The 26567-nt window shown below is 46.8% G+C and overlaps 1 protein-coding gene and 1 pseudogene across 2 annotated transcripts in view; both read left to right on the forward strand.

The window, feature by feature from the left end:
• Nucleotides 1–8624: 8624 nt before the first annotated feature.
• Nucleotides 8625–9720, forward strand: LOC308531430 (bifunctional 3'-phosphoadenosine 5'-phosphosulfate synthase 1-like; annotated as a pseudogene). Its single transcript has one exon. The product of its transcript is annotated as a bifunctional 3'-phosphoadenosine 5'-phosphosulfate synthase 1-like (transcript).
• Nucleotides 9721–24801: 15081 nt separating this feature from the next.
• Nucleotides 24802–26567, forward strand: part of TDRD12 (tudor domain containing 12) — a gene marked incomplete at its 3' end in the record, with an annotated part of 85860 nt that continues 84094 nt past the window's right edge. Inside the window, exon 1 of the mRNA XM_081108362.1 lies at nt 24802–24828. Within this exon, the coding sequence (XP_080964488.1) occupies nt 24805–24828 (24 nt within the window). The 5' untranslated portion in view covers nt 24802–24804. The remainder of the gene's footprint in view (nt 24829–26567) is intronic.

Below are 26567 nucleotides of genomic sequence, written 5' to 3' on the forward strand. Positions count from 1 at the left end.
ATCAGCTGCCTCCTGCACACCCCCCCCCCCCACTGGGGATGTGCCCGCAACCAAGGTACGTGCCCGCAACCAAGGTACATGCCCTTGACTGGAATCGAACCCGGAACCCTTCAGTCCGCAGGCCGACGCTCTATCCACTGAGCCAAACCGGTTTCGGCGAAAATGTTATTATTATTATTTTTAATATATTTTATTGATCTTTCACAGAGAGGAAGGGAGAGGGATAGAGAGTTAGAAACATTGATGAGAGAGAAACATCAAACATCCCCTACTGGGGATGTGCCCGCAACCAAGGTACATGCCCTTGACCGGAATTGAACCCGGGACCCTTCAGTCCACAGACCGACGCTCCATCCACTGAGCCAAACCGGTTAGGGCTATTATTATTATTATTTTTAAAAAATATATTTTTATTGATTTCAGAGAGGAAGGGAGAGGAAGAGAGAGAGAGAAACACCAATGATGAGAGAGAATCATTGATTGGCTGCCTCCTGCCCACCGCACACTGGGGATCAAGCCCTTGAATGGAATCGAACCCAGGACACTTCAGTCTGTAGGCCGACACTCTATCCATTGAGCCAAACCAGCTAGGGCATCGTTATTTTTTTGTTATGTCTTTAGCTTGATGATAAAGATACAATTCTGTTGAAAACCAAATGGCATTAAATTATTTATTAGGTTTACCAAATTGGAAATCTGTCTTAGTTAATATTTTAGAGAAATATGATGCCATGTCAAAAGCTATAACTATTTTTACTCTGGAGTTCTAGTTAATGAAACAGAGGTTAGTGAGATGTAGAATTAGTCATCATTTAATGGTGTTTATTTTTTTTTCATTTTTTAAAAATATATTTTATTGATTTTTTACAGAGAGGAATGGAGAGGGACAGAGAGTTAGAAACATCGATGAGAGAGAAACATCGATCAGCTGCCTCCTGCACACCCCCCACTGGGGATGTGCTCACAACCAAGGTACATGCCCTTGACCGGAATCGAACCTGGGACCCTTCAGTCCGCAGGCTGACGCTTTATCTACTGAGCCAAACCGGTTAGGGCTTAATGGTGTTTATTGATGACCAGAGGCCCAGTGCACAAAATTCGTGCATGGGGGAGGGGAGGTGTCCTTCAGCCTGGCCTGCACCCTCTCCAATCCGGGACCCCTCGGGAGATGTCTGGTTGCTGGTTTCCCTCTCGCAATCTGGGACCGCTGGCTCCCAACCGCTCGCCTGCCTGATTGCCCCTAACCCCTCTGCCTACCTGCCTAATCACCCCTAACTGCCCTCCCCTGCTGGCCTGATCGCCCTTAACTGCCTCTGCCTCGGCCCCTGCCACTGTGGCTTTGTCTGGAAGGAAGGCAGGATGACTGGAAGATGTCCGGTCGACCCAGTCTAATTAGCATATTACCCTTTTATTAGTATAGAGATGTTTATTTTCAGTACTTTTGATATGGGTAATTTTTTCTCCTCCTAAGGGGAATAATATTTATTGATTAAAGATGGGAAAGACCTAGCCGGTTTGGCTCAGTGGATAGAGCGTCAGCCTGTGGACTAAAGGGCCTCGGGTTCTATTCCAGTCAAGTCTCATCAAGAGCATGTACCTCGGTTGCAGGCTTCTCCCCAGCTCTGGGCCCTGGTCAGGGTGTTTGCAGGAGGCAACCAATTGATGTGTTTCTTTCACATCTATATTTTTCTCTGTCTTTCCCTCTCTCTTCCACTCTCTCTAAAAAGCATTGGAAAAATATCCTTGAGTGAGGATTAAAAAAAAAAAAAATATATATATATATATGAAATGGCTCAGACACCAATTGCATTTGAGATTGTTGACTGTGTTAATGCATCATAAAACGGATTTAATTTTTTATGAAGTATCTTAATTTTCCTTCTTATAAAATAGAGGTATTGGTGAGTTAAGCTTATGCATACTATTTAATCCTGATTAGAAGAATATACCTAGATCTCAGCCGAGGACACGGCCTTTCAGGAGATGTTTGGCAGTGTCTGAAAACATTTTTAGTTGTCACAACTAAGAGTGACATGCTACTCCTGTTACTGGTCTGCCTCAGGTTGGCCTGTAGTGTGTGGGTCGTGTAGGAAAGATTTCGCAACGCCAGTCCAAATGAGTCTGAGGATATGTCTATTAATGCTGGGGACAATGAAACAAAGAAAGAAGTTAAAGGTAGAAGAAACGACAGGGGAGAGAGAGCCTAGGGGGTGCTCCTGCCTTGGCTCTAGAAATGATATGGGAAAGAAGTGAGCGAAGGCAGGGATACTGTTAGCTCACCGGTTGCAGTGATAGAAATGAGCCTAAAAAGGACTGCTTTAGCTCACTGGGAAGTCAGAGAAAAAGGGGGCCTTGGAGACAGGATCAGGGGGTGAGCCTGGGTCGAGCTGCCTACAGCTCCCTTGGCTGCAAGTCTTGTGGGGACCCCTAGAATTTAGAAAGAAATACAAAGTTCATGCCTGGGAAGGGGCATGGGCGTGCTCTAGAGCAGTGGGCGCCAACCTTTCGGACCTCACGGACAGACCACTGGTTAGCAACCGCTACTCTAGAGTGAGCCCGCGTTGCGTCTTTGTCTTGAGGGTTTTTTTTTTGTTGTTGTTGTTTTTTTAAAATATTTTATTGATTTCTTACAGAGAGGAAGGGAGAGGGACAGAGAGTCAGAAACATCGATGAGAGAGAAACATCAATCAGCTGCCTCCTGCACACCCCCTACAAGGGATGTGCCTGCAACCAAGATACATGCCCTTGACCGGAATCGAACCTGGGACCCTTCAGTCCGCAGGCCGACGCTCTATCCACTGAGCCAAACCAGTTAGGGCGTGAGGGTTTTTTATCCTTTTTTTTTCCTTCTGCAGGCAAGAATCTTAGGGGAGGGTTTCAGCAGCTTTCCAGGTGCATTTTTAATATGCTGATGCATCAACATGAGTGTATAGGGGAGTTTTGGATTATTCTTTAGTCTCTTTTACTTTTATGTTAGGTCTGTCTGGCTTTAATTGGTTTTTTTGTTATTAGTCCCCAACTTCATCTGTCCTTGGGTTTAGCTGGTATAAATGGCATTAATTGGGTCTTTTTCTCTGTTTTCCCAGGCCAGGTTGATTTAAACTATGTTGGGGGGAGGGTATAAACCATTTGCTCTCGAGTGTCCTTGTTCAGGGAAGATAAGGTCTTGCAATTCATAAGCTGGCTGTAAACTGCCCAGACGGGCCTTGTTTAATTTTCTTGTCTCAGTTTCCCCATTCCGCTTGCCCAGGGGTTTTCCTAGCTTCTTACTATCCCACTGCGCTCGCATCTCGTGGGGAGAGGACAAGGATGCAGTTACATTTCCCACAATATGTAAGACAGCTGCTGACAGCAAAGAATTATCTGGCCAAGGTTGAGAAACTGATCTAGAAGAAAATCTGTTTTCTTCAATGAATGATCCAATATGTAAATTTTGAGGAACATGGCCACGGTTAGCATTCCATCTGGCTTCTGAATCTATAAAAGTTCGTATTGACTTTTGGCTTTAGGCATAATATTCTTTTATTCTCATAGAAAATGGAATATTATATAGCTGGAAGAGACCTCAATGAATACTACAGTTTTGTTGATGACAAAACAGAAACGGATTCACATAGCTAGTGCCACAGCCAACAGTAGGACCTGGTTCATTGTCAAGCAAGTGACATCTATGGCCTGTCACCAAAAGCAGATATCTGAACACTTCTGCCCACTGCATCTTGGTAGTATAGTTGCCAAGGGAAGCACAACACAGCCAAGCATGGAAGGGAACAACACAAGAAGAGGCAGAGCAAGATCAGCTCTAGGAGTGAGCATTGGTTCCCCCATCCCTGCAGCCAACACAACACAGTTGGCCTGCATGTATCCCTCTTGTGCTGCAGTAGAAGGACCTCATCACTTCCCCAGACAGGAGACAGACACAGTAGTGGGGTTGGTCAGGTGGCATATGATGCGCACACCTAAGCAGAAGAGCAAAGGACATACATTGAATCTGACACAGGGAAAGGTTTCCACACAAGGTGTCTAGTCTACCACAGGCTATGAGGACTCTCATTTGGTAAAGAAGTATTTCAGTCCGAGGGAAGGTCAAAAGACTGTGTGCAAACCCTAGCCAGTTTGGCTCAGTGGGTAGAGCATTGGTCCTTGGACTGAGGGAAGGATCCTGGGTTTGATTCCGGTGAGCGGCACGTACCTCAGTTGCAGGCTGATCCCCAGAGGCAGCCAGTTGATGTGTCTCTCTCCTATTGATGTTTCTCTCCCTCTCTCTGTCTCTCCCCCACCCTTCCACTCTGTCTAAAAATCAATAGCCCTAGCCGGTTTGGCTCCATGGATAGAGCATCAGCCTGCGGACTGTAGGGTCCTGGTTTGATTCCGGTCAAGGGCACATGCCTGGGTTGCGGGCTCAATCCCCAGTGGGGGGTGTGCAGAAGGGCAGCCGATCAATGATTCTCTCTCATCATTGATGTTTCTATCTCTCTCCCTCTCCCTTCCTCTCTGAAATCAATAAAAATAACTTTATCTTAAAAAACCAATAAAATAGAAATCAATAGAAAAAATATATCCTCGGGTGAGGATTAACAATAACAACAAAAAAGACTGTGTGCAAGACACTGGCTTGCCCAGCACTCCTAGCCTAACCCTTTGCTGGAGTTAGATGGCTCAGTGGGTGATTTTAGATGTAGTGAGAAAGTAGTAGGACTGGGTTTTCTTCATAAAGATCTATTGTTTTTAATCTTTTTTTTTAAAATATATTTTATTGATTTTTTACAGAGAGGAAGGGAGAGAGACAGAGTTAGAAACATCGATGAGAGAGAAACATTGATCAGCTGCCTCCTGCACATCTCCTACCGGGGATGTGCCCGCAACCCAGGTACACGCCCTTGACCGGAATCGAACCCGGGACCCTTCAGTCCACAGACCGACGCTCCATCCACTGAGCCAAACCGGCTTCGGCTGTTTTTAATCTTAATAAGCCTTGTCTCCTCCCAAGAATTCCTTGTGGGAGACTGTCACATGACTTCCTACCTATGGTGCCATCCTGACTCCCCAGCCCAAAATAATAGGACTGCCCTCATGAAAAAGTTGCTTTAGAGCCCAGCTTGCTAGTGTTTGAAGCAGTTATCACGTGGTCTTCCTTATCTCGTATATTTAAGTTGTCTCAGCCTCAGAGACAGAAACAGAAAGCTGATTCCTCGTTCCTGTTCCTTCTAGTCACCTTCCTGCCCATGCTGGCGTCCCTACTTCATACCGTCTTGTCCAGGGCAGAGCCAGGAAAACCTGTTTCTATGATTCAGTGCAATTTCTTTCTTTTTTTTTTTTAAATATATTTTATTGATTTTTTACAGAGAGAAAGGGAGAGGGATAGAGAGTTAGAAACATCGATGGGAGAGAAACATCGATCAGCTGCCTCTTGCACACCCCCTACTGGGTATGTGCCTGCAACTAACGTACATGCCCTTGACCGGAATCGAACCTGGGGCCCTTGAGTCCACAGGCCGACGCTCTATCCACTGAGCCAAACTGGTTAAGGCCAGTGCAGTTTCTTGAAACTGGTTATAAACTCAGGAATAAATACTAAATACATTTTCATTGCTTTCCTTTTTTTTTGCTGATGCTTTTGGATGACCTCCATAATAATCCCAACCTGGGCAGGCATCAACATTTCAGGCTAACATGTCTTGTCTTCACAGCTCTTTGTTAGTAAATATAAAACAAGAGCGTCCTATAAGGTAGCAGATATAATAAGGACTCAAATATAAGGGGACTTACTCTCTTCTGAGAGCTGATTTGTGTTGGGGCAGGTGGGGGGCAGCCCTCACGTTTGAGCATATGTTACTTCATAGTTTCTTCTTTCTCCTCAAACCTCTGTATTTTTCAACCTCTCTGCAAATTTCACAGTTTTCCACTCCTCCTTGCTCCGCCTTAGCACTCCTCCTCAGGCCGCTTTAATTTCTTCTTTTCAAACTGACCTTTAGATGTCACAGTCCCCCGGAGCCTGTTCTCTGACCCTCTTTTCCCCTTGGGTGGTGTAAGTGACTTCCAAGCCACATTTTTTCGAAATGAAATTGTTTGCTCTCTGTTTTCTCTTTGTCTTTCTCACTGCTTGGAAATGGTGACAATTAGAGCAGCTACCCTGGACCTAGAGACAGAAGCCAGATGTTAAGGCGTATCTGCCTGCCAGACTTGGACTACTCACCTCTTGCTTGTTGTGTGAAAGAAAATACACTTCTATTTTATATAAACCACTACACAGGGGTGGGCAAAAGTAGGTTAATAACAATATTAACAATATTAAAAATATTGCAATAATAAATAAATAACATAAGAATAAATGTTCGCATACTCACAACTGTAAACCTACTTTTTTTGTTTTTCTCTTTTATTTGTTAATCTTCACCCAAGGATATTTTTCCATTGATTTTTAGAGAGAGTGAAAGGGAAAGAGGGAGGTGGGGGGAGAGAGAGAGAGAGGAAAACATCGATGTGAGAGACACACATTGATTGGTTGCCTCCCACACATGCCCTGACCGGGGCCAGGGATCAAACCTGCAACCCAGGTATGTGCCCCTGACTGGGAATCAATCGAACCCACCACTCTGTGATGCATGGGTGGATGCTCTAACCACTTAGGCACACCAGCAAGGGCTGTAAACCTACTTTTTGCCCACCCTTGTATTTTTAGGTCTCTGTTAAAAAAGTTTTGCTTGTTCCCTAGGCTATAACTTTCCCTCCTTAAAGTTCCCTCAGCACAGTCTTTGCTATATCAGAAACCTACCAGTTATTTAAGCTAAAAATCTTAAGTCATTCTTGATTCCTCTCTTTTCTTCATTCCTATATCCAGGTGACTAGCAAGTCCTGTTGGTTCTGTTACCCACAATTAACCTGAATTTCCCATCTTCTGACCTCTCCACTATCATCTTAGTTTAGGCCCATGGCCGGCAAACCGCGGCTCTTTGGCCCCTTCAGTGTGGCTCTTCCACAAAATACCACGTGCTGGCGCGCACGTACAGTGTGATTGAAACTTCGTGGCCCATGCGCAGAAGTGGGTATTTTGTGGAAGAGCCACACTGAAGGGGCCAAAGAGCCACATGTGGCTCGCAAGCCGTGGTTTGCCGAGCCACAGTTTGCCGACCACTGGTCTAGGCCATAGTTATCTCTTAATAGCCAACTGTAATAGCTTCCAAGCAGGTCTCTCCATTTTCATTCTTTTCCTGCATTCACATATTGGGCTTGAAAAGTGACCTTGACATTGAAATGTAAGTCATGTCCTGTCTCTGCCCTCATTAAAAACAATGGCTTTTCACCAAGAGACATATGAAAACATGCTCAAAGTCACTAATCATCCGAGAGATGCAAATCAAAACAACAATGAGGGACCATCTCACACCTGCCGGAATGGCTATCATCAACAAATCAACAAACGACAAGTGCTGGAGAGGATGTGGAGAAAAAGGAACACTTGTGCACTGCTGGTGGGAATGCAGACTGGTGCAGCCACTATGGAAGACAGTATGGAGTTTCCTCAAAAAACTGAAAATGGAACTCCCATTTGACCCTGTGATCCCACTTCTAGGAATATATCCCAAGAAACCAGAAACACCAATCAGAAAGGATATATGCACCCCTATGTTCATAGCAGCACAATTCACCATAGCTAAGATCTGGAAACAGCCTAAGTGCCCATCAGTAGATGAATGGATTAGAAAACTGTGGTACATCTACACGATGGAATACTATGCTGCTCTAAAAAGGAAGGAACTCTTACCATTTGCAACCTCATGGATGGAACTGGAGAGCATTATGCTAAGTGAAATAAGCCAGTCAATGAAGGAAAAATACCACATGATCTCACTCATTCATGGATAATAGAGACCACTATAAACTTTTGAACAATAATAGATACAGAGGCAGAGCTGCCTCAAACAGATTGTCAAACTGCAGCGGGAAGGCCGGGGAGGGTTGGGTGGCAGGAGGTAGGGTGGTAAGAGATCAACTAAAGGACTTATATGCATGCATATAAGCATAACCAATGGACACAAAACACCGGGGGATAGGGGAGGCTAGGGGACTGTCTAGGGCGGGGGGATACAATGGACACATATGTAATACCCTTTGTAATACTTTAAGCAATAAATTAAAAAAAACAAAAAAAACAATGGCTTTTCTTCATATTTAAAAACTAATTTACTGTGGCCTATAAGGCCCCCCACCTGATCTCATCATTCACCCCTCTATACGCACATCAAAAGAGTCTTCTTGTGTCTTGAGTACTCAAAGTTCTTTCCCACCTCACAATCTCCACATACAGTTGCCTTCAGACAAACCTGGATTTCTGAACTATTTTGTTCTTGTAGCCTCCAAAAAACAGCGGAGGATGGGGATCCAATATGCGAATTATGGCACGTCTAAAAGAAAATTATAAAACAAATAGAAGAAAAGCATTATTTAGAGAAGAAAATAAAGGTTTTTGAGTTGAAGAAAAATGTTGATCATCAGGTAAAAAGATCCTGTTTTGGTGAAAGCAAAGTTAACAAAAATTGTCCAATGCCTGGATGACATTTTGAATTTCAAAGATAAAGAATATGCAAATGGAGAACCCTGGCACCCACGCATGCCCTGCAGTCATGGAGATACCTGGGAGCCTGTGCAAGAAAGTCAAGCTGAGCAACAATGTGCAGAACTGGGGGATGCAGAGAGCAACCAATGTCACCTATCAAGCTCATGATGTCAGCAGGAAAAAGAGAGGTCGGGTGATGGGGACCAGAGGTGGCTTACATGGTTGCCCAGTTTGGCTCACAAGCTTACCTGGAACAGGGAAGACCACAGTGATTATGGCTTTGGAGGAGTATTTGGTTTGCCCTGGTATTCCATGCTACGCTTTGTGACAACAATTGTCAAGGTCTCAGTAAAAATCTTGGCTGCAGTCCTGAAGACAGAGAGAAAATGTTCGGCACATTGCAGAAGTTGCTAAACTGAAGATGCAGGCTTAGTATGCATCACGAGTTTCATATTGCCTTATACTCAGGATGGCAACAATGCAAGGCAGATTCACGAGGGTGCACGTTTACCTTTCTCTGAAGTATCTGAATGGTTGTGAACAGAGGGATGTCAAAGGACTCTATAAAAAAGCACGGGCTGGAGAAATTAAAGGTTTCGCTGGGATTGATTCTGAATATGAAAAACCAGAGGCCTCTGAATTAGTGCTGAAAACAGACTCCTGTGACGTAAATGACTGTGGCCAGCAAGGTGTGGACCTTCTGCAGGAACAGGATATTGTACCTGCAGATGCCTCTTATGAAGTTAAATAACTGTATGTGCCAGAAAATAAAGTTCACTTGGCAAAAACAGATGCAGAAACATTACCAGCACTGAAAATGAACAACATGGATGTGCAATGGGTGCAGGTTTTGGCAGAAGGTTGGGCCACCCCACTGAATGGCTGTATGAGAGAGCAGGAGTACTTGCAGTGTCTTCATTTTGATTGTCTTCTTGATGGAGGTATCCTTAACTTGTCAGTGCCTATAATTCTGTCAGCTATTTATGAAGGTGAATAGGGTGTGTGGCTGTACGGCATTTGCTCTGATATATGAGGGCTGCTGTGTGGCTATTCTCCACAATCCAGAATTTTTTGAACACAGGGAGGAGGAGCCTGACAGTGATGAGCGACTTGCAAGAACCACCCCTACATCAAGATGGTTATGGGACAAGGAGATTGGCTGATTGGAGGAGCTCTTCAAGTCTTGGACTGAATTTATTGGAGTGATGGTCTTTTTTTTGTAATTTATTAAATTTATTGGGGTGACATTGGTCAACATGAGCATATAGGTTTCAGGTGTGGGTTTCTATAAGACCTGTATATTTTGTGGAATGATGGTCTTGATCAATATTGTTTTATTCCTACTGAGCTAAAGCAAAAGTGTAAAGATATGAATACTGATGCTGTCTTTGCATTTTAATTATGTAAGCCAGTGCACAATGGACATGCTTTATTAATGCAGGACACCCATAAACAACTTCTAGAGAGGGGCTACCAGCACCCTCTTGGTTGGTGGACGAAGGATGACGATGTTCCTTTGATGTGGCAAATGAAGCAGCATGCTGCAGCGCGGGGGAAGGCGTCCTGCATCCCGAAACAATGGAGGTGGCCATCTTCCCACCTCCCATGATGCCTGCTGGAACCACTGGGGTCAGTGGCACTGCAGAGCGTGGGTGGTGGCAGGAGCCAATTTCTACATTGCTGGAGGAAACCCCGCTGGCATGCTTCATCCAGAAATGGGGAAGGACCTGCACTAGCCAGCTCACAGCGCCTGTGTTGACAATGTCCCCTGGCCTAATTACTTTGGAAATAGTCCCCCCCCCTTTTTTAAAAGTATATTTTTATTGATTTCAGAGAGGAAGGGAGAGGGAGAGAGAGATAGAAACATCAATGATGAGAGAGAATCATTGATCAGCTGCCTCCTGCACGCCCCCTACTGGGGATTGAGCCCACAATCTGCTCTTGACCAGATTTGAACCCTTCAGTCCGCAGGCCAACACTCTATCCACTGAGCCAAACTGGCTAGGGCAAAATAGTTCCCTTTTGAGTTGCAGCTTACAACAAAAAACAGAAGTGTATGGACTAACATGACGCTGAACACCATGAAGACTTTGAATTTATTTCAGGAACGCGAATGTGCAACCTTGCTCGAGATGGCCAGAAATCTCCTGAAGGTTTCCTGGCTCCCGAGGCCTGGACTGTGCTGGTGGAGAAAGCTTAAGGTGCTAACCAGCCCCTCCTTTGACACTTCACTGAGTAACCAGAGGGGACCACATAGTTACTGTCGGCATTTCTTTGTGGTGGGTCTGTCTGGACGCTGTTCCTAAAAACAGACCATTTTATTTAACTCGAATCCATTTTCTTCTGCCTTATGAGTTCTGTTTTGAACTAGTGTAACACACTGCTAGTTTTAATGTATCTTTTTCACTTATTTTTTTTAGTCCTCACCTGAGGATATTTTTTCCCCATTGATTTTTGTTGTTAATATTTACCCAAGGATATTTTTCCATTGATTTTTAGAGAGAGTGGAAGGGAGGGGGAGAGACACACAGAGAGAAACATACATGTGAGAGAGAGACATTGATTGGTTGCTTCTCTCACTCATGCCAACCAGGCCAGGGATTGAGCCCGCAAATGAGGTATGTGTCCTTGACTGGAATCAAACCTGGGACCCTTCAGTCCTCAGGCCGATGCTCTATCCACTGAGCCAAATAAGCTAGGGCTCCATTGATTTTTTAGAGAGAGTGGAAGGGAGGGGGAGAGTCAGAGAGAAAGAGACATCCATGTGAGAGAGACACATTGATTGAATGCCTTCAGCATGCAGCCCAACTAGGGTTAGGGATCAAGCCTGCAACCGAGGTACATGACCTTGACCAGAATCGAACCCATGACCCTTCAGTCTGAGGGCTGATGCTCTAAACCCTGAGCCAAATTGGCTAGGACTCCATTTACATATATACATTACTAGGGGCCCGGTGCACGAAATTCGTGCACTGGGTGTGTGTGTGGGGGGGAGTGTCCCTCAGCCCAGCCTGCCCCCTCTCACATACTGGGAGCCCTCAGGCATTGACCCCCATCACCCTCCAATCGCAGGATCGGCCCCTTGCCCAGGCCTGATGCCTCTGGCCCAGGCATCAGGCCTGGGCAGGGGACCCTCATTTCCCCCCATCACTGGTTCTACCCCCAGCCCAGGCCTGATGCCTCTGGCCCAGGCATCAGGCCTGGGCAGGGGACCCCAAGACCCCTCCGATTGCTGGCTCTGCCCCTTGCCCAGGCCTGATGCCTCGGCCAGAGGCGTAGACCCCATCACCCTCCGATTGCCTGATCGGCCCCTTGCCCAGGCCTGACGCCTCCGCCAGAGGTGTCAGGCTTGGACAGGGGACCCCCATCTCCCCCCGATCACTGGCTCTGGCCCCCGCCCAGGCCTGAGGCCTCTGGCCCAGGAATCATGCCTGGGCAGGGGACCCCCATCTCCCTCTGATCGCTTGCTCCACCCCCTGCCCAAGCCTGATGCCTCTGACCCAGGCTTCAGGCCTGGGCAAGGGGACCATCATATCCCCCCAATCCCCGGCTCCGACCCCCACCCAGGCCTGATGCCTCGGCCAGAGGAGTTGACCCTCATCACCCTCCGATCACCAATCACCGGATCGGCCCCTTGACCAGGCCTGAGGCCTGGGCAGGGGACCCCCAGCTCCCTGCGGTTGCAGGCTCCGCCCCTGCCCAGGCCTAACGCCTCTGGCTGAGGTGTCTGGCTCGGGCAGCGGGGACCCGCAGCTGCAGTGGCCCTGCGATCGCGGGCTCCACTTTAGGCCCAGGCAAGGGACCCCTAGCTCCTGGGACTGCCAGCTTCTACCGTGCCCAGCTCCCATCGCTGGCTCCACCCCTACTTACTGCTATCACTGGCCAGGGCGGCAAAGGCGCCTGATTCTCCGATCATGGCTGGGGGGCAGGGCAAAGGCAGCCCCAGGGCCGCCTTTGCCCTGCCCCCCAGCTCTTAGCTCCCCCCTGGGTTTCCGATCACTGTCAGTGGCAGGGGGCTTCTTCCTGCTTTCCCTTTCGCCTCCCTGCATTGTGCCTACATATGCAAATTGATCGCCATCTTGTTGGCAGTTAACTGCCAATCTTAGTTGGCAGTTAATTTGCATATAGCCCTGATTAGCCAATGAAAAAGGTATCGCCGTACGCCAATTACCATTTTTCTCTTTTATTAGTGTAGATAGGCCCGGTGCACGAAATTTTGTGCACTAGGGGAGGAGGGTCTCTCAGCCTGGCTTGCACTCTCACAGTCCAGGACCCCTTTGCTCCTTACAGCTGCTGCACTCAACAGCCATGAGCCCAGCTTCTGGCTGAGCAGCGTTCCCCCTGTGGGAGCACACTGACCACCAGGGAGCAGCTCCTGCGTTGAGTGTCTGCCCCTGGTGGTCAGTGTGTGTCATAGTGACTGGTCATTCCACCGTTCGGTCAATTTGCATATTAGGGTTTTATTATATAGGATAATTTTATTTATTGATTGATTGATTTTTTAAATATATTTTATTGATTTTTTACAGAGAGGAAGGGAGAGGAATAGAGAGTTTGAAACATCGATGAGAGAGAGACATCGATCAGCTGCCTCCTGCACACCCCCTACTGGGGATGTGCCCGCAACCAAGGTACATGTCCTTGACCGGAATCGAACCTGGGACCCTTGAGTCCGCAGGCTGATGCTCTATCCACTGAGCCAAACCAGTTAGGGCAGGATTATTATTATTATTATTATTTTTTATATATCACTGATTTTTCACAGAGAGGAAGGGAGAGAGATAGAGAGTCAAAAACATCGATGAGAGAGAAACATCGATCAGCTGCCTCCTGCACATTTCCCATTGGAAATGTGCCCGCAACCCAGGTACATGCCCTTGACCGGGATCGAATCTGGGATCTTTCAGTCTGCAGGCCGAAGCTCTATCCAATGAGCCAAACCGGTTTCGGCAAGGATATTTTTAAAATGTATTTTTATTGATTTCAGAGAGGAAGGGAAACAAAGAGAGAGGTAGAAACATCAAGGATGAGAGGGAATCATTGATCAGCTGCCTCCTGCATGCTCCCTACTGGGGACTGAGTCCACAACCCGGGCATGTGCTGTTGACTGGAATCAAACCTGGGACCCTTGAGTCCGCAGGCTGATGCTCTATCCACTGACCCAAACTGTCCAGGGCCCAGGATCAAGCCTGCAACCTAGGTTGAGCCCTTGACAAGGATTATTCATGACTCTTCAGACTGAGGGTTGATGCTCTAACCACTGAGCAACCGGCCAGGGTTCTTTACCACTTATAGTTATTATTCCTATAATACAATTTTAAAATCTTGTTTTTTATATTATATTTATGCTTCTGTCTCATGATTTTTTCAAGTTGTTATATTAATTGTAACCAACAGTATACACATTGAATCTCATTTTTCATCACTTGACAAGGTAAAAAAAATCCATCAGCCCTGGCTAGTTTGGCTCACTGGTTAGAGTATCAGTCTATGGGTTTGATTTCTGGTCAAGGGCATCTACCTTGGTTGCAGATTTGATCCCTGGCCCAGTGGGGGTGCAATCAGGAGGCAAGCAATCAATGTGTCTCTCTCACATCTATGTTTCTCTCTCTCTCTCTCCCCTCTCTCCATTCCACTCTCTCTCTAAAAAAAAAAAAAAAAAAAAAAAGGAAAAAATCCTATATAATAAAGAGCTAATATGCAAATGGTCATCACACCCTCACGCCATCACACAGTAATGGCTCAGACACTCAACACTGGGAAGAGAGGAATGGGGACCAGCCAGGCACAAATGAGCTCATGAGAGAGGAATGGGGACCAGCCAGGCACAAATGAGCTCGTGAGAGAGGAATGGGGACCAGCCAGGCTGCAGCCCAGGAGAGGAATAAGCCACCTGCCCCGCAGTCCCAGATGCCAGTGGCTGCGCCTGCGCCTGCGCCCTGGGAGAGGGACAAGCCGCATGCCCCGTGGTCCCCGCAGTCCTGGGCGCCAGCAGCTGCGCCTGTGGCCCAGGAGAGGGACATGCCACCCGCCCCGCGGTTCCAGGCGCCAGCAGCTGTGTTGCACCTGCAGCCCAGGAGAAGGACAAGCCTCCCCCCCACTGTCTCGGGCACCACTGGCTGTGCCTGCAGCCCGGGAGAGGGACAAGTGGTCCCAGGCACCTGCGCTGCAGCCCCGGCAAAGCCGCCCATCCACAGTCCCCTGTGGCTGTGGCTGCGGCCGGCCCGGGTGAAGCTGGCCCGGGTCCTGGGTGCCTGCGGCTGGCCAGAGGGAGGGAAACCCAGGTCTCACGTGCCTGTGACCAGCTGGAGGAGGGAATCCTGGGTCCTGGTGGTGGGGCGAGGCAGAGGTGGTTAGGGGTGATCAGGCCAGCAGGGGAGCAGTTAGGGGTGATCAGGCAGGCAAAGGTGGTTAGGGGCAATCAGGCAGGTAGGCAGAGGGGTTAGGGACAATCAGGCAGGCAGGTAGGTGAGTGGTTAGGAGCCAGCGGTCCCGGATTGCGAGAGGCAGTTGGACATCCCCCGAGGGGTCCTGGATTGTAAGAGGGTACAGGCTGGGCTGAGGGATCCCCCTCCCATGCATGAATTTCGTGCACCGGGACTCTAGTATATAATAAACTACTATGAACAACTAACATCAACGACCTAGAAGAAAAGGATAAATCCCTAGAAACATAAACTTACAAAAACTAAATCAGAAATAGAAAATATGGACAGACCTATAACAAGTAAGATTTAATCAGTAATAAAAAACCACCCAACAAAGCTCAGGACCAGACAGCTTCACTGGTCAATTTTACAAAACATTTGAAGAATTAATGCCAATATTCAAACTCTTTCAAAAAATCAAAGGGGAGGAAACACTTTATAAGGCCAGTGTTACCATGATATCAAAGCCAGATAAAGGACACCACAAGAGAAGAAAATATAGGCCAATATCCCTGATGAAGATAAATGAAAAAACTCTAAACAAAATATTAGCAAGCCAAATTCAGTATCACATTAAAGGGATCATAGCACCATGATCAAGTGGTATTTATCCCTGGGAAGTAAGATGGTTCAACATATACAATTAGATAAATGTGATGCATCATCCTATATAATAGAAGGCTAACATGCAAATAGACCGAATGGCAGAACAACCAAACAACCGGTCACTGTGACGTGTGCTGACCACCAGGGGGCATGCACAGAACATGGCCGGCGTTGGCAGCAGGTGGCAGAGTGCGGAACATGGCGGGCATTGGCCGTGGCGGGATGGTGAGCAGGTGAGCAGAGGCGTCAGACTAAGGCGGGGCACCAGTCGCTGTCATCAGGGTGAGCCTCTGGTGGTTACTGAAAATTCTTTGCTCCAATACGCTGCGGTCCTGCCCGGCACTTGCACCCGCTGCCGGCGCCTGGATTGCTCAGTGCTGTCAGCAGGTGCAATCCTGGGGCCGGCACCATCCGTGTGGCAGTGGGAGCAGAGCTGCCTGCAAACAGGTGACTGGGGGCCCAGGGCTGGATGGGCCAGGCTGGGGCACAGAGGATGGGCCAAGACCTGCCCCTGTGCCCATGGCAGCCTTGTGGCCCACTGTTCCTTTCAAGGTACACAAATTCATGCACTGAGCCCCTAGTATTAATAGAATGAAAGATAAAAATCATGATCATCTCAATAGACATCTCAATAGGTCATCTCAATTTGACAAATTCAACATTCATTCATGATAAAAACTTAACAAATTAGGTGTAGAAGGAACATACCTCAGCATAATAAAAGCCGTACATGACAAGCCCACAGCCAACATCATACTCAATGGTGAAATGTTGAAAGTTTTTCCTCTAAGATTAGGAACAAGAAAAGGATGCTCATTCTCACCACTCCTATTCAATATAATATAGTAAGTCCTTATTTAATATCGTCTATAGGTTCTTGGAAACTGTGACTTAAAGTGAAATGACATATAACAAAATCAATTTTAATCATAGGCTAATTGCTATAAACAAATGTTAAGTTCCTACAGCTTACTTCTAGAATTTTGAACTCATCAAAATAAAACCTTGCCCTAACCGGTTTGGCTCAGTGCATAGAGCATCAGCTTGTGGACTGAAAGGTCCCAGGTTTGATTCTGGTCAAGGGCATGTACCTTGGTTGCAGGCCCCTCCCCAGTAAGGGTTGTGCAGGAGGCAGCTGATTGATGTTTCTCTCTCATAGATGTTTCTAACTCTCTATCTCTCTCTCTTCCTCTCTGTAAAAAAATAAATACAATATAAAAAAATAAATAAAACCTCAAAAACACTTCCAATATTAAATAGTGATACAAATGTGATCTATACACACATTGAAGAGAGATTAATATATACAAGTAAGGTAATTATTTCCTGACCCCTTTATTCCAGTTCAGGATCACAGGTGACCAGAACCTATCTTGGCAGCTCAGGGTGTAAGGTGGGAACACTCACATCCACATCCACATCCACTCAGACTGGGACAATTTATTATTTTTAAAAAGTTTTTTTTTTTAACCCTCACCCGAGGATATTTTTCCATTGATTTTTAGAGAGAGTGGAAGGGAGGGGGAGAAACAGAGAGAGAGAGAAACATCAATGTTAGAGAGACACATTAATTGGTTGCTTCCTGCACAGGCCCCAACCAGGGCCAGGGATTGAACCTGCAACCGAGATATGTGCCCTTGCTTGGAATCAAACCCAGGATCCTTCAGTCCACAGGCTGACGCTCTATCCACTGAGCCAACCAGCTAGGGCCCAGACTGGGACAATTTAAACATGCCAGTTAACCTAATGTGCACATCTTTGGAATATGGGAGGAAACCAGAGTGTCTGGAAAAAATCCACACAGACATGCAAAGAACATGCAAACTCCACATAAATAGTAGCCTGGGCTGGGCATCGATTTTTTAAAAAATTAATGTTATAGCACAATCACATTGAACGAAATGACATCATTCCAGGACCTGCTGTACTAGAAGTCCTACTCAGAGCAATCAGTAAGGGGCATCAGAACCGGAAAGGAAGAAGTACAGTTATCTCTATTTGCAGGTGACATGATTTTCTGTGGAAAATCCTAAAGACTTACCCCCAAACTGTTACATCTAGTCAATTAATTCAGTAAAACTGCAGAACATAAAACCAACATACAAAAATCAGTAATGTGCCCTGGCTGGGTAGCTCAGTTGGTTAGAGCATTGTCCCCTACACCAAGATTGCCTGTTTGATCTCTGGTCAGGGCACATAGAAGAATCAACCAATGAATGCGTAAGTGGAACAACAACAAGTGAATGTCTCTCCTGCCTTTCTCTAAAATTAATAGATAAAAATTCAAAAATCAGTAATGTTACTATCCACTAACAGTGAATTATCTGAAAAAGAAAGAAGGCAATTCCCTTTAAAATAGAATCAAAACAGTTGAGTGTCATCTCTTGCACTGAGTGGTCGCCAGTTCAATTCCCAGTTAGAGCACAGGTCCAGCTTGCAGGTTTGATCCTTGGTCTGGGTATGTGCAGGTGGCAACTACTTAACATTTCTCTCTCCCATCCATTTTTTTCTCTCTCTCTCCCTCTAAAAATCAATAAAAGCATATTAAAAAAAATAGCATCAAAACAACGAAATCCTGCCCAGCCAGCATGGCTCAGTGGTTGAGCATCGACCTATGAATCAGGTCACGGTTCAATTCCCAGTCAGGACACATGCCCGGGTTGTGGGCTTGATCCCCAGTGCGGGTTGTGCAGGAGGCAACTGATCAATGATTCTCTCTCATCATTGATGTTTTTATCTCTCCTTCTCCCTTCCTCTCTGAAATCAATAAAAATATATTTAAAAAAAACCCCACAATGAAATCCTTAGGAATAAATTTAACCAAAGAAATGAAAGCTCTATATGGAAAACTATAAGATATTGAAGGAAATTGAAGAAGACACAAACAAATGGAAAGATACTTCATGGTATCATGGATTGGAAGAGATAATATATTTTTAAAAACATCTTTATTGATTTTTAGAGAGAGAGAGAAAGGGAGAGGGATACTCCCACTGAACCATACCAGCTGGGTGGAAGAGTTAATATTCTTAAAATGCATATACTACCCAAAGCCATCTGCACATTTAGTTAATTCCTATAAAGATTTCAATGGCATTGTTTTTTTAAAAAACAGAAATAGAAAAAACAATCCTAAAATTTCTATGGAACCACAAAGCCCCCAAATAGTCAAAGCAATTTTGAGAAAGAAGAATAAAGCTGGGGTATCACACTTCCTGACTTCAAACTATACTAGAAAGCTGTAAAAATAATATGGTACTTGCATAAAAACAGACACATAGACGATGGAATAGAATCAAGACCTCTGAAATAAACCCATGTACATACAGTCAACTAATATTTGACAAGGGAGACAAGAATACTCAATGGAGAAAAGACAGTCTCTTCAATAAATGGTGCTGGGAAAATTATATTTTCACATGCAAAGGAATGAAAATGAACCCCTATCTTATATCACTCACAAACAACTCAAAATGAATTAAAGACTTGAATGTAAGACCTGAAATTCCTAGAAGAAAACATAGGGACAAAGCTCCTTCACATTGGTCTTGGCATAATATTTTTGGATATGTCACCTAAAGCACAAGTAACCAAATAAAAAAATAAACAAGTGGGGACCATCTATCTATACTAATAGAAGAGTAATATGCTAATTAGACCAGGAGACCTTCTGGAGACCTTCAGGATGTCCTTCCGGACAAAGCTGGGGGCTTGGCTGGCCTGCAAACTGCCCCTAGGCCTTCACCCAGGCCGCCCCGCCCCCTGGCCCAGGCTGCCCTGCCACCAGCAGGGACCCCTCCCCAATGGGGGTGTGGCCAGCCTGCAAACGGCCCTCAGCCTCTCACCCAGGCCAGCCACGCCCCCCAGCGGGACCCTCACCCTGATGGGGGCATGGCCAGCCTGCAAACGACCCTCAGCCCCTCACCTAGGTTGGCCCCACCCCCAGCAGAGACCTTCCCACCCCAATGGGGGTGTGGCTGGTCTGCAAACGGCCCTCAGCCTCTTGCTCAGGTTGGCCCCGTCCCCCAGCGAGGACCCCCCACCCCGATCAGGGTGTGGCCAGCCTGCAAACCGCCCCAGGCCCCTTGCCCAGGCCGGCCCTGCCCCCAAGGGACCTGACCCTGATCTGGGACCCCCTTCAGGGCAGACCAGCCAGCCCCCACCCATGCACCAGGCCTCTATCTATACTAATAAAAGGGTAATATGCTAATTAGACTGGACATCCTTCCGGACAAAGCCATGTTGGTGGGGCCAAGGCAGAGGCAGTTATGGGTGATCAGATCAGCAAAGGAGAGCAGTTAGGGAGATCAGGTTGGCAGAGGAGAGCAGTTAGGGGGATCAGATTGGTGGGGGAGAGCAGTTAAGGGGATCAGATTGGCAGGGGAGAGCAGTTAAGGGGATCAGATTGGCAGAGGAGAGCAGTTAGGGGGATCAGGCTGGCAGGGGAGGGATGGGGCCTAAACTGGCAGTCGGACATCCCCCGAGGGGTCCCAGATTAGAGAGGGTGCAGGCTGGGCTGAGGGGCACCTCCCCCTCCCGTGCACGAATTTCATGCACCGGGCCTCTAGTCCTATATAATAAAAGCCTAATATGCAAATTGTCCCCTTGACCAGGAGTTTGACTGCTTGCTATGATGTGTGCTGACCACCAGGAGGTGGCGCAAAACATGACGGGTGTTGACAACATGGTGCTGGCAGTGGGCAGCAATGGAGGTGCTGTAGGCCCCGAAGAGAGTGGGACTGGTGTGGGATGGTGGAGCAGGTGAGTGGGTGGAGCCAGGCCAAGGCGGGTGTGAGCCAAGCCACTGGTTGCTGGGCAGGGGCGATTGTCCCGCCGATCCGATTGCCCTGCCGCTTCTGGGCTCCCAGGTGCTGAGGGAGCTGGGCGGGGGTCTGATGTCCCGCCCAACTGATCATAGGGTGGACAGCAGTGGCGGCGGGGGAAGGGGCTACTGCCTGGCTCCCTCAGTGCCTGGGAGCCAGGCAGTGGCGGGGCGACTGGCGGAGCAATAGGACCCCGCAGATGGTGACCAGCAGCAGCAGCGGGGGGCAGGTGGCTGGAGGAAGGGAGAGAGTAGCTGGCAGCTGTTAGGGACCCTACCAGTTCACGAATTTCGTGCACTGAGCCTCTAGTTGGTATATAAAAAATCCATTGATTTTTGGGTGTTCATTTTATATTATGCTACATTGCCAAATTCATTCATTTATTTATTTATTTTTTAATTTTTTTTTTTTGCCAAATTCATTTATTAAATCTAGTAGTTTTTTGGTAGAGTCTTTAGGGTTTTCTCTGTATAATATTATGTCATTTGTGAATAGTGAGAATTCTACTTCCTCCTTTCCAATTTTAATGCCTTTTATTTCTTCTTCTTATCTGATGAATAAGAGTGGTGAAAGTGGACATCCCTGTCTTGTTCCTGTTCTTAGGGGAAATGGTTTTAGTTTTTGCCCATTCAGTATGATATTCACTGTAGGTTTGTCATATATGGCCTTTATCATGTTGAGATAAGCTCCCTCTATTCCCACTTTGCTGAGAGTTTTTATCGAAAATGGGTGTTGGATTTTGTCGAATGCTTTCTCTGCGTCTATTGATATGTGATGTATCATGTGATTTTTGTCCTTCAGTTTATTTATGTGGTGTATCACATTTATTAATTTGTGAATATTGTAACAGCCTTGTATCCCTGGAATAAATCTCATTTGGTCATGGGGTATGATTTTAAAAAATATATTGCTAGATCTGATTTGCTAATATTTTATTGAGGATTTTAGCATCTATGTGCATTAGGGATATTGGCTTGTAACGCTCTTTCTTTGTAGTGTCTTTATCTGGTTTTGGAATTAGGATAATGCTGGCCTCATAAAAACAACTTGGAAGTGTTCCTTCCTCTTGGATTTTTGGAATAGTTTGAGAAGTATAGGTGTTAGTTCTTCTTTGAATGTTGGGTAAAACTCCCCTGTGAAGGCATCCAGACTGGGGCTTTTGTTTTCTGGGAGTTTTTTGATTACTGCTTCTATTTCATCAGTTGTTATTGGCCTAGTCAGGTTTTCTGATTCTTCCTGATTCAGTTTTGGGAGATTGTATTTTTTCTACAAATTTTTCCATTTCATCCAAATTGTCCAGCTTGCTGGCATATAGTTGTTCACAGTATTTTCTTACAATCCTTTGTATTTCTGTGGTGTCAGTGGTTACTTCACTTTTGTTTCTGATTTAATTGGATCCTCTCTCTTTGTTTCTTGATGAGTCTGGCTAACAGTTCATCAATCTTATTTATCCTCTCAAAGAACCAGCTCTTAGTTTCACTGATTTATTTTTATTTTTTTAGTCGCTATGTCATTTACTTTTGCTCTAATCTTTATTATTTCCTTCCTTCTACTTACTCTGGAATTTTCTTGTTGTTCTCCTTCTAGTTCTTTAAGTTATAGGGCTAAATAGTTTATTATTAACTTTTCTTGTTTTCTTGTTCATAGCCTGTAGTGCTATGAACTTCCCTCTCAGTGCTGCTTTTGCTATGTCACAGAGATTTGGGGTAGTTGTGTGTTCATTTTCATTTGTTTCCCAAAAGTTTTTTATTTCTTTCTTGATCTCATTGTTAACCCATTCATTGTTTTAATAATATGCTATTTAGCCTTTATGAGTTTGAATGTTTTTGGGTGTTTTTACTGTAGTTGATTCCTAATTTCATTCCACTGTGATCTGAGAAGATGCTTGAAATGATTTCAATCTTCTTGAACTTGCAGAGACTTGTTTTGTGTCCTAACATGTGGACAGTATTTGTGAATGATCCATGTGCACTTGAGAAGAATGTATATTCTGCAGCTTTGGGGTAAAATGTTCTATAAATGTCAATTAAACCCATCTGATCCAGTGTGTTCTTAGAGTCACTGTTTCCTTGTTAATTTTTTGTCTGGAAGATCTATCCAGTGAAGTCAGTGGGGTGTTAAAATTCCCTACTATGACTGTATTATTGTTGATCTCTCTACCTTAAAATCCTCTGGAAGATTTTTAAAAAAACATATTTAGGTGCTCCTATATTAGATGCACATATGTTTACCAGGATTATATCATCAGAGTAATTTCTTTAAAAATGCTTCCCACTACTTGTTGGGGGTAAGGGGTTTAGTTACAGGAACAGACACTGATCCCCTTCAGCCTTAAGGGGATGACTAGGTGACTAGAGCCCCAGGATAGTGACCTCCCATTTCAACAATCTTGACTTTTCCTCCCAGTGTGATGTCTAAATAGTTCCATTTTCTGTGAGCTGTGTTGTGGAAAAGTTTGGGAAGCACCATATTGTAGCATTGGTTCTAGTCAAAAGGAAAATACACTGACCTACACTAAGAGCTGGGAGAAGGCTGTATTCCGCATCTTCTTTAGAGCTTGGGAACTGTCTCTGGAACCTCCCATTTAAATCAGAGCTGGTGGTTTCTCATCTCTTTTTGAAAACGTCTGGCGCTTCAGGTGAGCTGGCCCTGCCAGGTGACGGGAGTAGGCCTGGTGGGCCCAATTCAGCGATAGGTGAGCTTCACTTACGTTTCAGCTGTTTTCCTCTCGACTGGAAGTCAGCACACCCCTCCCTTCCAGCTCTCCTGCCTGAGACTGTACAGACGTGATGTTTGCTTGATCTTGTGGAATCATGCTTACTTTTCAAATTGGGTGCTCATGTGAGCATTCTGTTTCCCAAATATATAACCCCACAACTGGCGTGCTCTTTCTGAAGTGGTGCAATCTGTTGCCTTCTTGTTGGTTCCAGCACTAGGACTTAAGAAATTGTTTTTTCACAAGTGAAATATTAAAGAATTCATTTGCAAAATCTCTTAGGCCCATCACTTTTTTTAGCCATGGTTCCTTCAATATTTAAGAAATATTCTTTCACTTTTTTTCTTGTTTGTTGGCTTATGCAAGTGTTTGTTGGCTTATTCCTGAGGTAGTAATAAAAGCTAACCCTCTCTGAGTGCTTCTTGGGTGTCTTTAATTTCATATAGTATGACCTCATCTAATTCTGAGACCCATTCTCTGAGTCCCAATTTTCAGGCTTCTAGGTGTTCAATGTTTGAGACCTGTTCAAAGTTTGTGGTGCCTTAACAATAGCAAAAAAATACACATCTGGGGAAGAACCTGGCTCGTGAGGCTGTAGTTTGTGACCCTTGATGGTGACAAGAATGCCCCTGACCAAAATTTGGGATACCCTGCCGGTGGAGGGCCAGGTGGGACGAAAATCAGTAATGAGGACCTTTCCAGAAGGAGGAGGGGTGGAGGTGGGTGATGTTGCCTGCATCAGTGGCTGGTCGCGATTCTCCCTTATCCCAAGGATGGGACATGAGGAATGGCCAAGAGGGAGTCAGAGGGTAGGACCTCCTGGCCAGTCAACCACGAACTAATTTGGCCCCCAGGCGGCCACTCTGCCCCTTGGTGAATGTAGGAGTCCCTAGACCCGTGGTTCTCAATCTTCCTAATGCCGCGACCCTTTAATACAGTTCCTCATGTTGTGGTGACCCCCAACCATAAAATTATTTTCATTGCTACTTCATAACGGTAATGTTGCTACTGTTATGAATCATAATGTAAATATCTGATATGCAGGATGGTCTTAGGTGACCCCTGTGAAAGGGTCCTTCGACCGCCAAAGGGGACGCGACCCACAGGTTGAGAACCGCTGCGCTAGCCCTGGTCCGTGACCCCTTGCGCCGCGTGAGGCCTGACCCTTTCGGGCTCGCAGCCCCTCCTCCTGCGGCTGGCCCCCGCCCCGCCCCGCCCCGCCCCGCCCCTCCGCGCGGGCGAGGTGCGCTGGGCGCCTGGGCGCCGGCCTACCGTTGTGCGCGCCGTTGGCGCACCACGTGGTTTCTGGGCGGCTCGAGGTTTGGGCGGCGGAGGCGGTGGCGGCGGCGGCGGCGGGGGCGGTGCGGGAGCCCCAAGCGCGCCCGCGGCGTCTGGGTTGGAGGACGGAGCGCGTCGCCTGTGGTGCGTGGCGGGCCGGGCTGCGGGCCGAGAACGGGGATGTGGGGTCCGGAGCGGGGCGTGCGGAGTCCGAGGCGGCGAACGGGGAGGCGTCGCGACCCCCACGGAGCGCGGAGGCGGGCACTCCTAGAGACTCCACTTTTGTCCCCCAAGTTTATTCCTAGTGACTTGCGACGGAGACCCCGGAAGGGGCGCGGCCGTGACGGTGTTATCGTCCCAGGGCGAGCCCGCGGGGTGCAGCGAGGCGCTGGGAAGATGCTCGAGGTCCTGGTGCTGAAGGTGAGCGAGCGGGCAGCCCGAGCGGGCGGTGGACGCCCCAGTTCCCCTGCAGGTCCTTCTGGTGGGGACGAGCGTTTGACCGCGGCTGGGGGTGCCGGATGCGGTCCTGGATTCTTCTTTTTTAAAAAAAATTTTTGTTTTGTTTTATTGCTTCAAGTATGACAAAGAGTATTACATATGTCTCCTTTCCCCCCACCGTTGACATCCCCCGGGCCTCCCCTGCCCCCAGTGTCTTGTGTCCATTGGTTATGCTTATATGCATGCCGGTCCTGGATTCTTTAAGTAGAAGCACCGATATTTGAGCGCAGCGGAGCCCCATGCCCTGTGTAGGACATAGCATAAAAAGTTATTCTCTGTTTTTCCGAAATTCAGATGAATGCGCGAGGCCAGTATTTACTAATCCCGAAGCTTAGGGGGTGGGCCGGACTGTTCTCCCACGCACCCCCCCCCTCCCCCCCCCCCGGTCCGCGCTGGTTGAGGGCTCCTGCAGGCCCAGGTCGGTGGATACGGGGACCCTGACCTGTTCTCCCGACACGGGTCCTCTCCAGGGGGTCACTATCCCCTTTGGACAGGGGCGGGGGGTGACCGGTAACTCCCTTCCCTCCCAACCCCTCATACATGCGTTTGGTCTCCATTCGTGGTGACTCCCGGCTGCTCGCGCGCCTCAGGGCCGGGATCCTCGGACCTGGGATGGGGGTGCGGGGTGGGCGTCGGGGTGGGCGTCGCGGCGGGGCTCACCCCATGTGAAGCCTGCTGAGTGGGGCCGGCAGCTGCAGTTTCTCAAAGTCTTTGAATCAGGTGAGTGTACCTTGGCGATGCAAGAGACTTGGGAAGGCGTGCTGTGTTCACCACGTTACTTGGAGGAAGGAGTTTATAAACCGGAACAAAGGGGTGGGTTTTGGTTCCTGGGCAAAAAGGAAATATAAATTATGTTGTTGTTTTTTTAAAATCATATTTCATTGGGCAGAAGAGAGGGCCATAGCAAATGATGGGATTTTTAAAAAAATCAAACTTTACGTTCCTATTTTATGTCATGTTATTTTATATGAATTGAGATTCATAAACATTTGATGTACCTGATTCTGACAGAGGATTTGCTCTGAGACTTTTAGGGGTTTCAGATCTATCTGGCAAACTCCTCTACCATCTGCCCTAAATAGACTAGTATAATATCTCCTTAGAAAGATAGGGCTTGCCTGGCCCATAGGGCTTAGTGTTTGAGCGTCAGGAGGTCACTGGGATTCTGGTCAGGGCACATGCCGGTGTTGTTGGTGTGCAGGAGGCAGCCAGTCAGTGATTCTCTCTCATCTGTGTTTCTAACTCTCTTTCCCGCTCCCTTCCTCTCTCTGAAACCAACAAACACACACGTAAAGATAGGACTCTCCCAGGGGTACAGATCCTGCCACATGCTAATCCATCAGGCTAGAACTCTGGCAGGAGGGGCTAGACTTAAACTGCCTGGAACTTGGGAACCTCTCTTTCAGTTGGATTCAGGAACCTTTTTATCTACCCCCTCAGCTTTGGTCTGCCCCCAACTTCCTGCTCTTTTTTTAAAATTTTTTATTATTTTTTTAAAAACACACATTTATTATCTTACAGTTCTAGAGGCCAGAAATGTGATCTGGGTTTCACTGGGATAAAATGAAAGTAGTGACAGGTCTGCATTCCTATTCGGGGTTCTAGGGGAAAATCTGTTTGCTTGTCTTTTCCTGATTCTAGATGCCACCTACATTTCTTGG

Source organism: Myotis nattereri (assembly GCF_964212035.1).
Source record: "Myotis nattereri genome assembly, chromosome: 15".
NCBI lineage: Eukaryota > Metazoa > Chordata > Mammalia > Chiroptera > Vespertilionidae > Myotis > Myotis nattereri.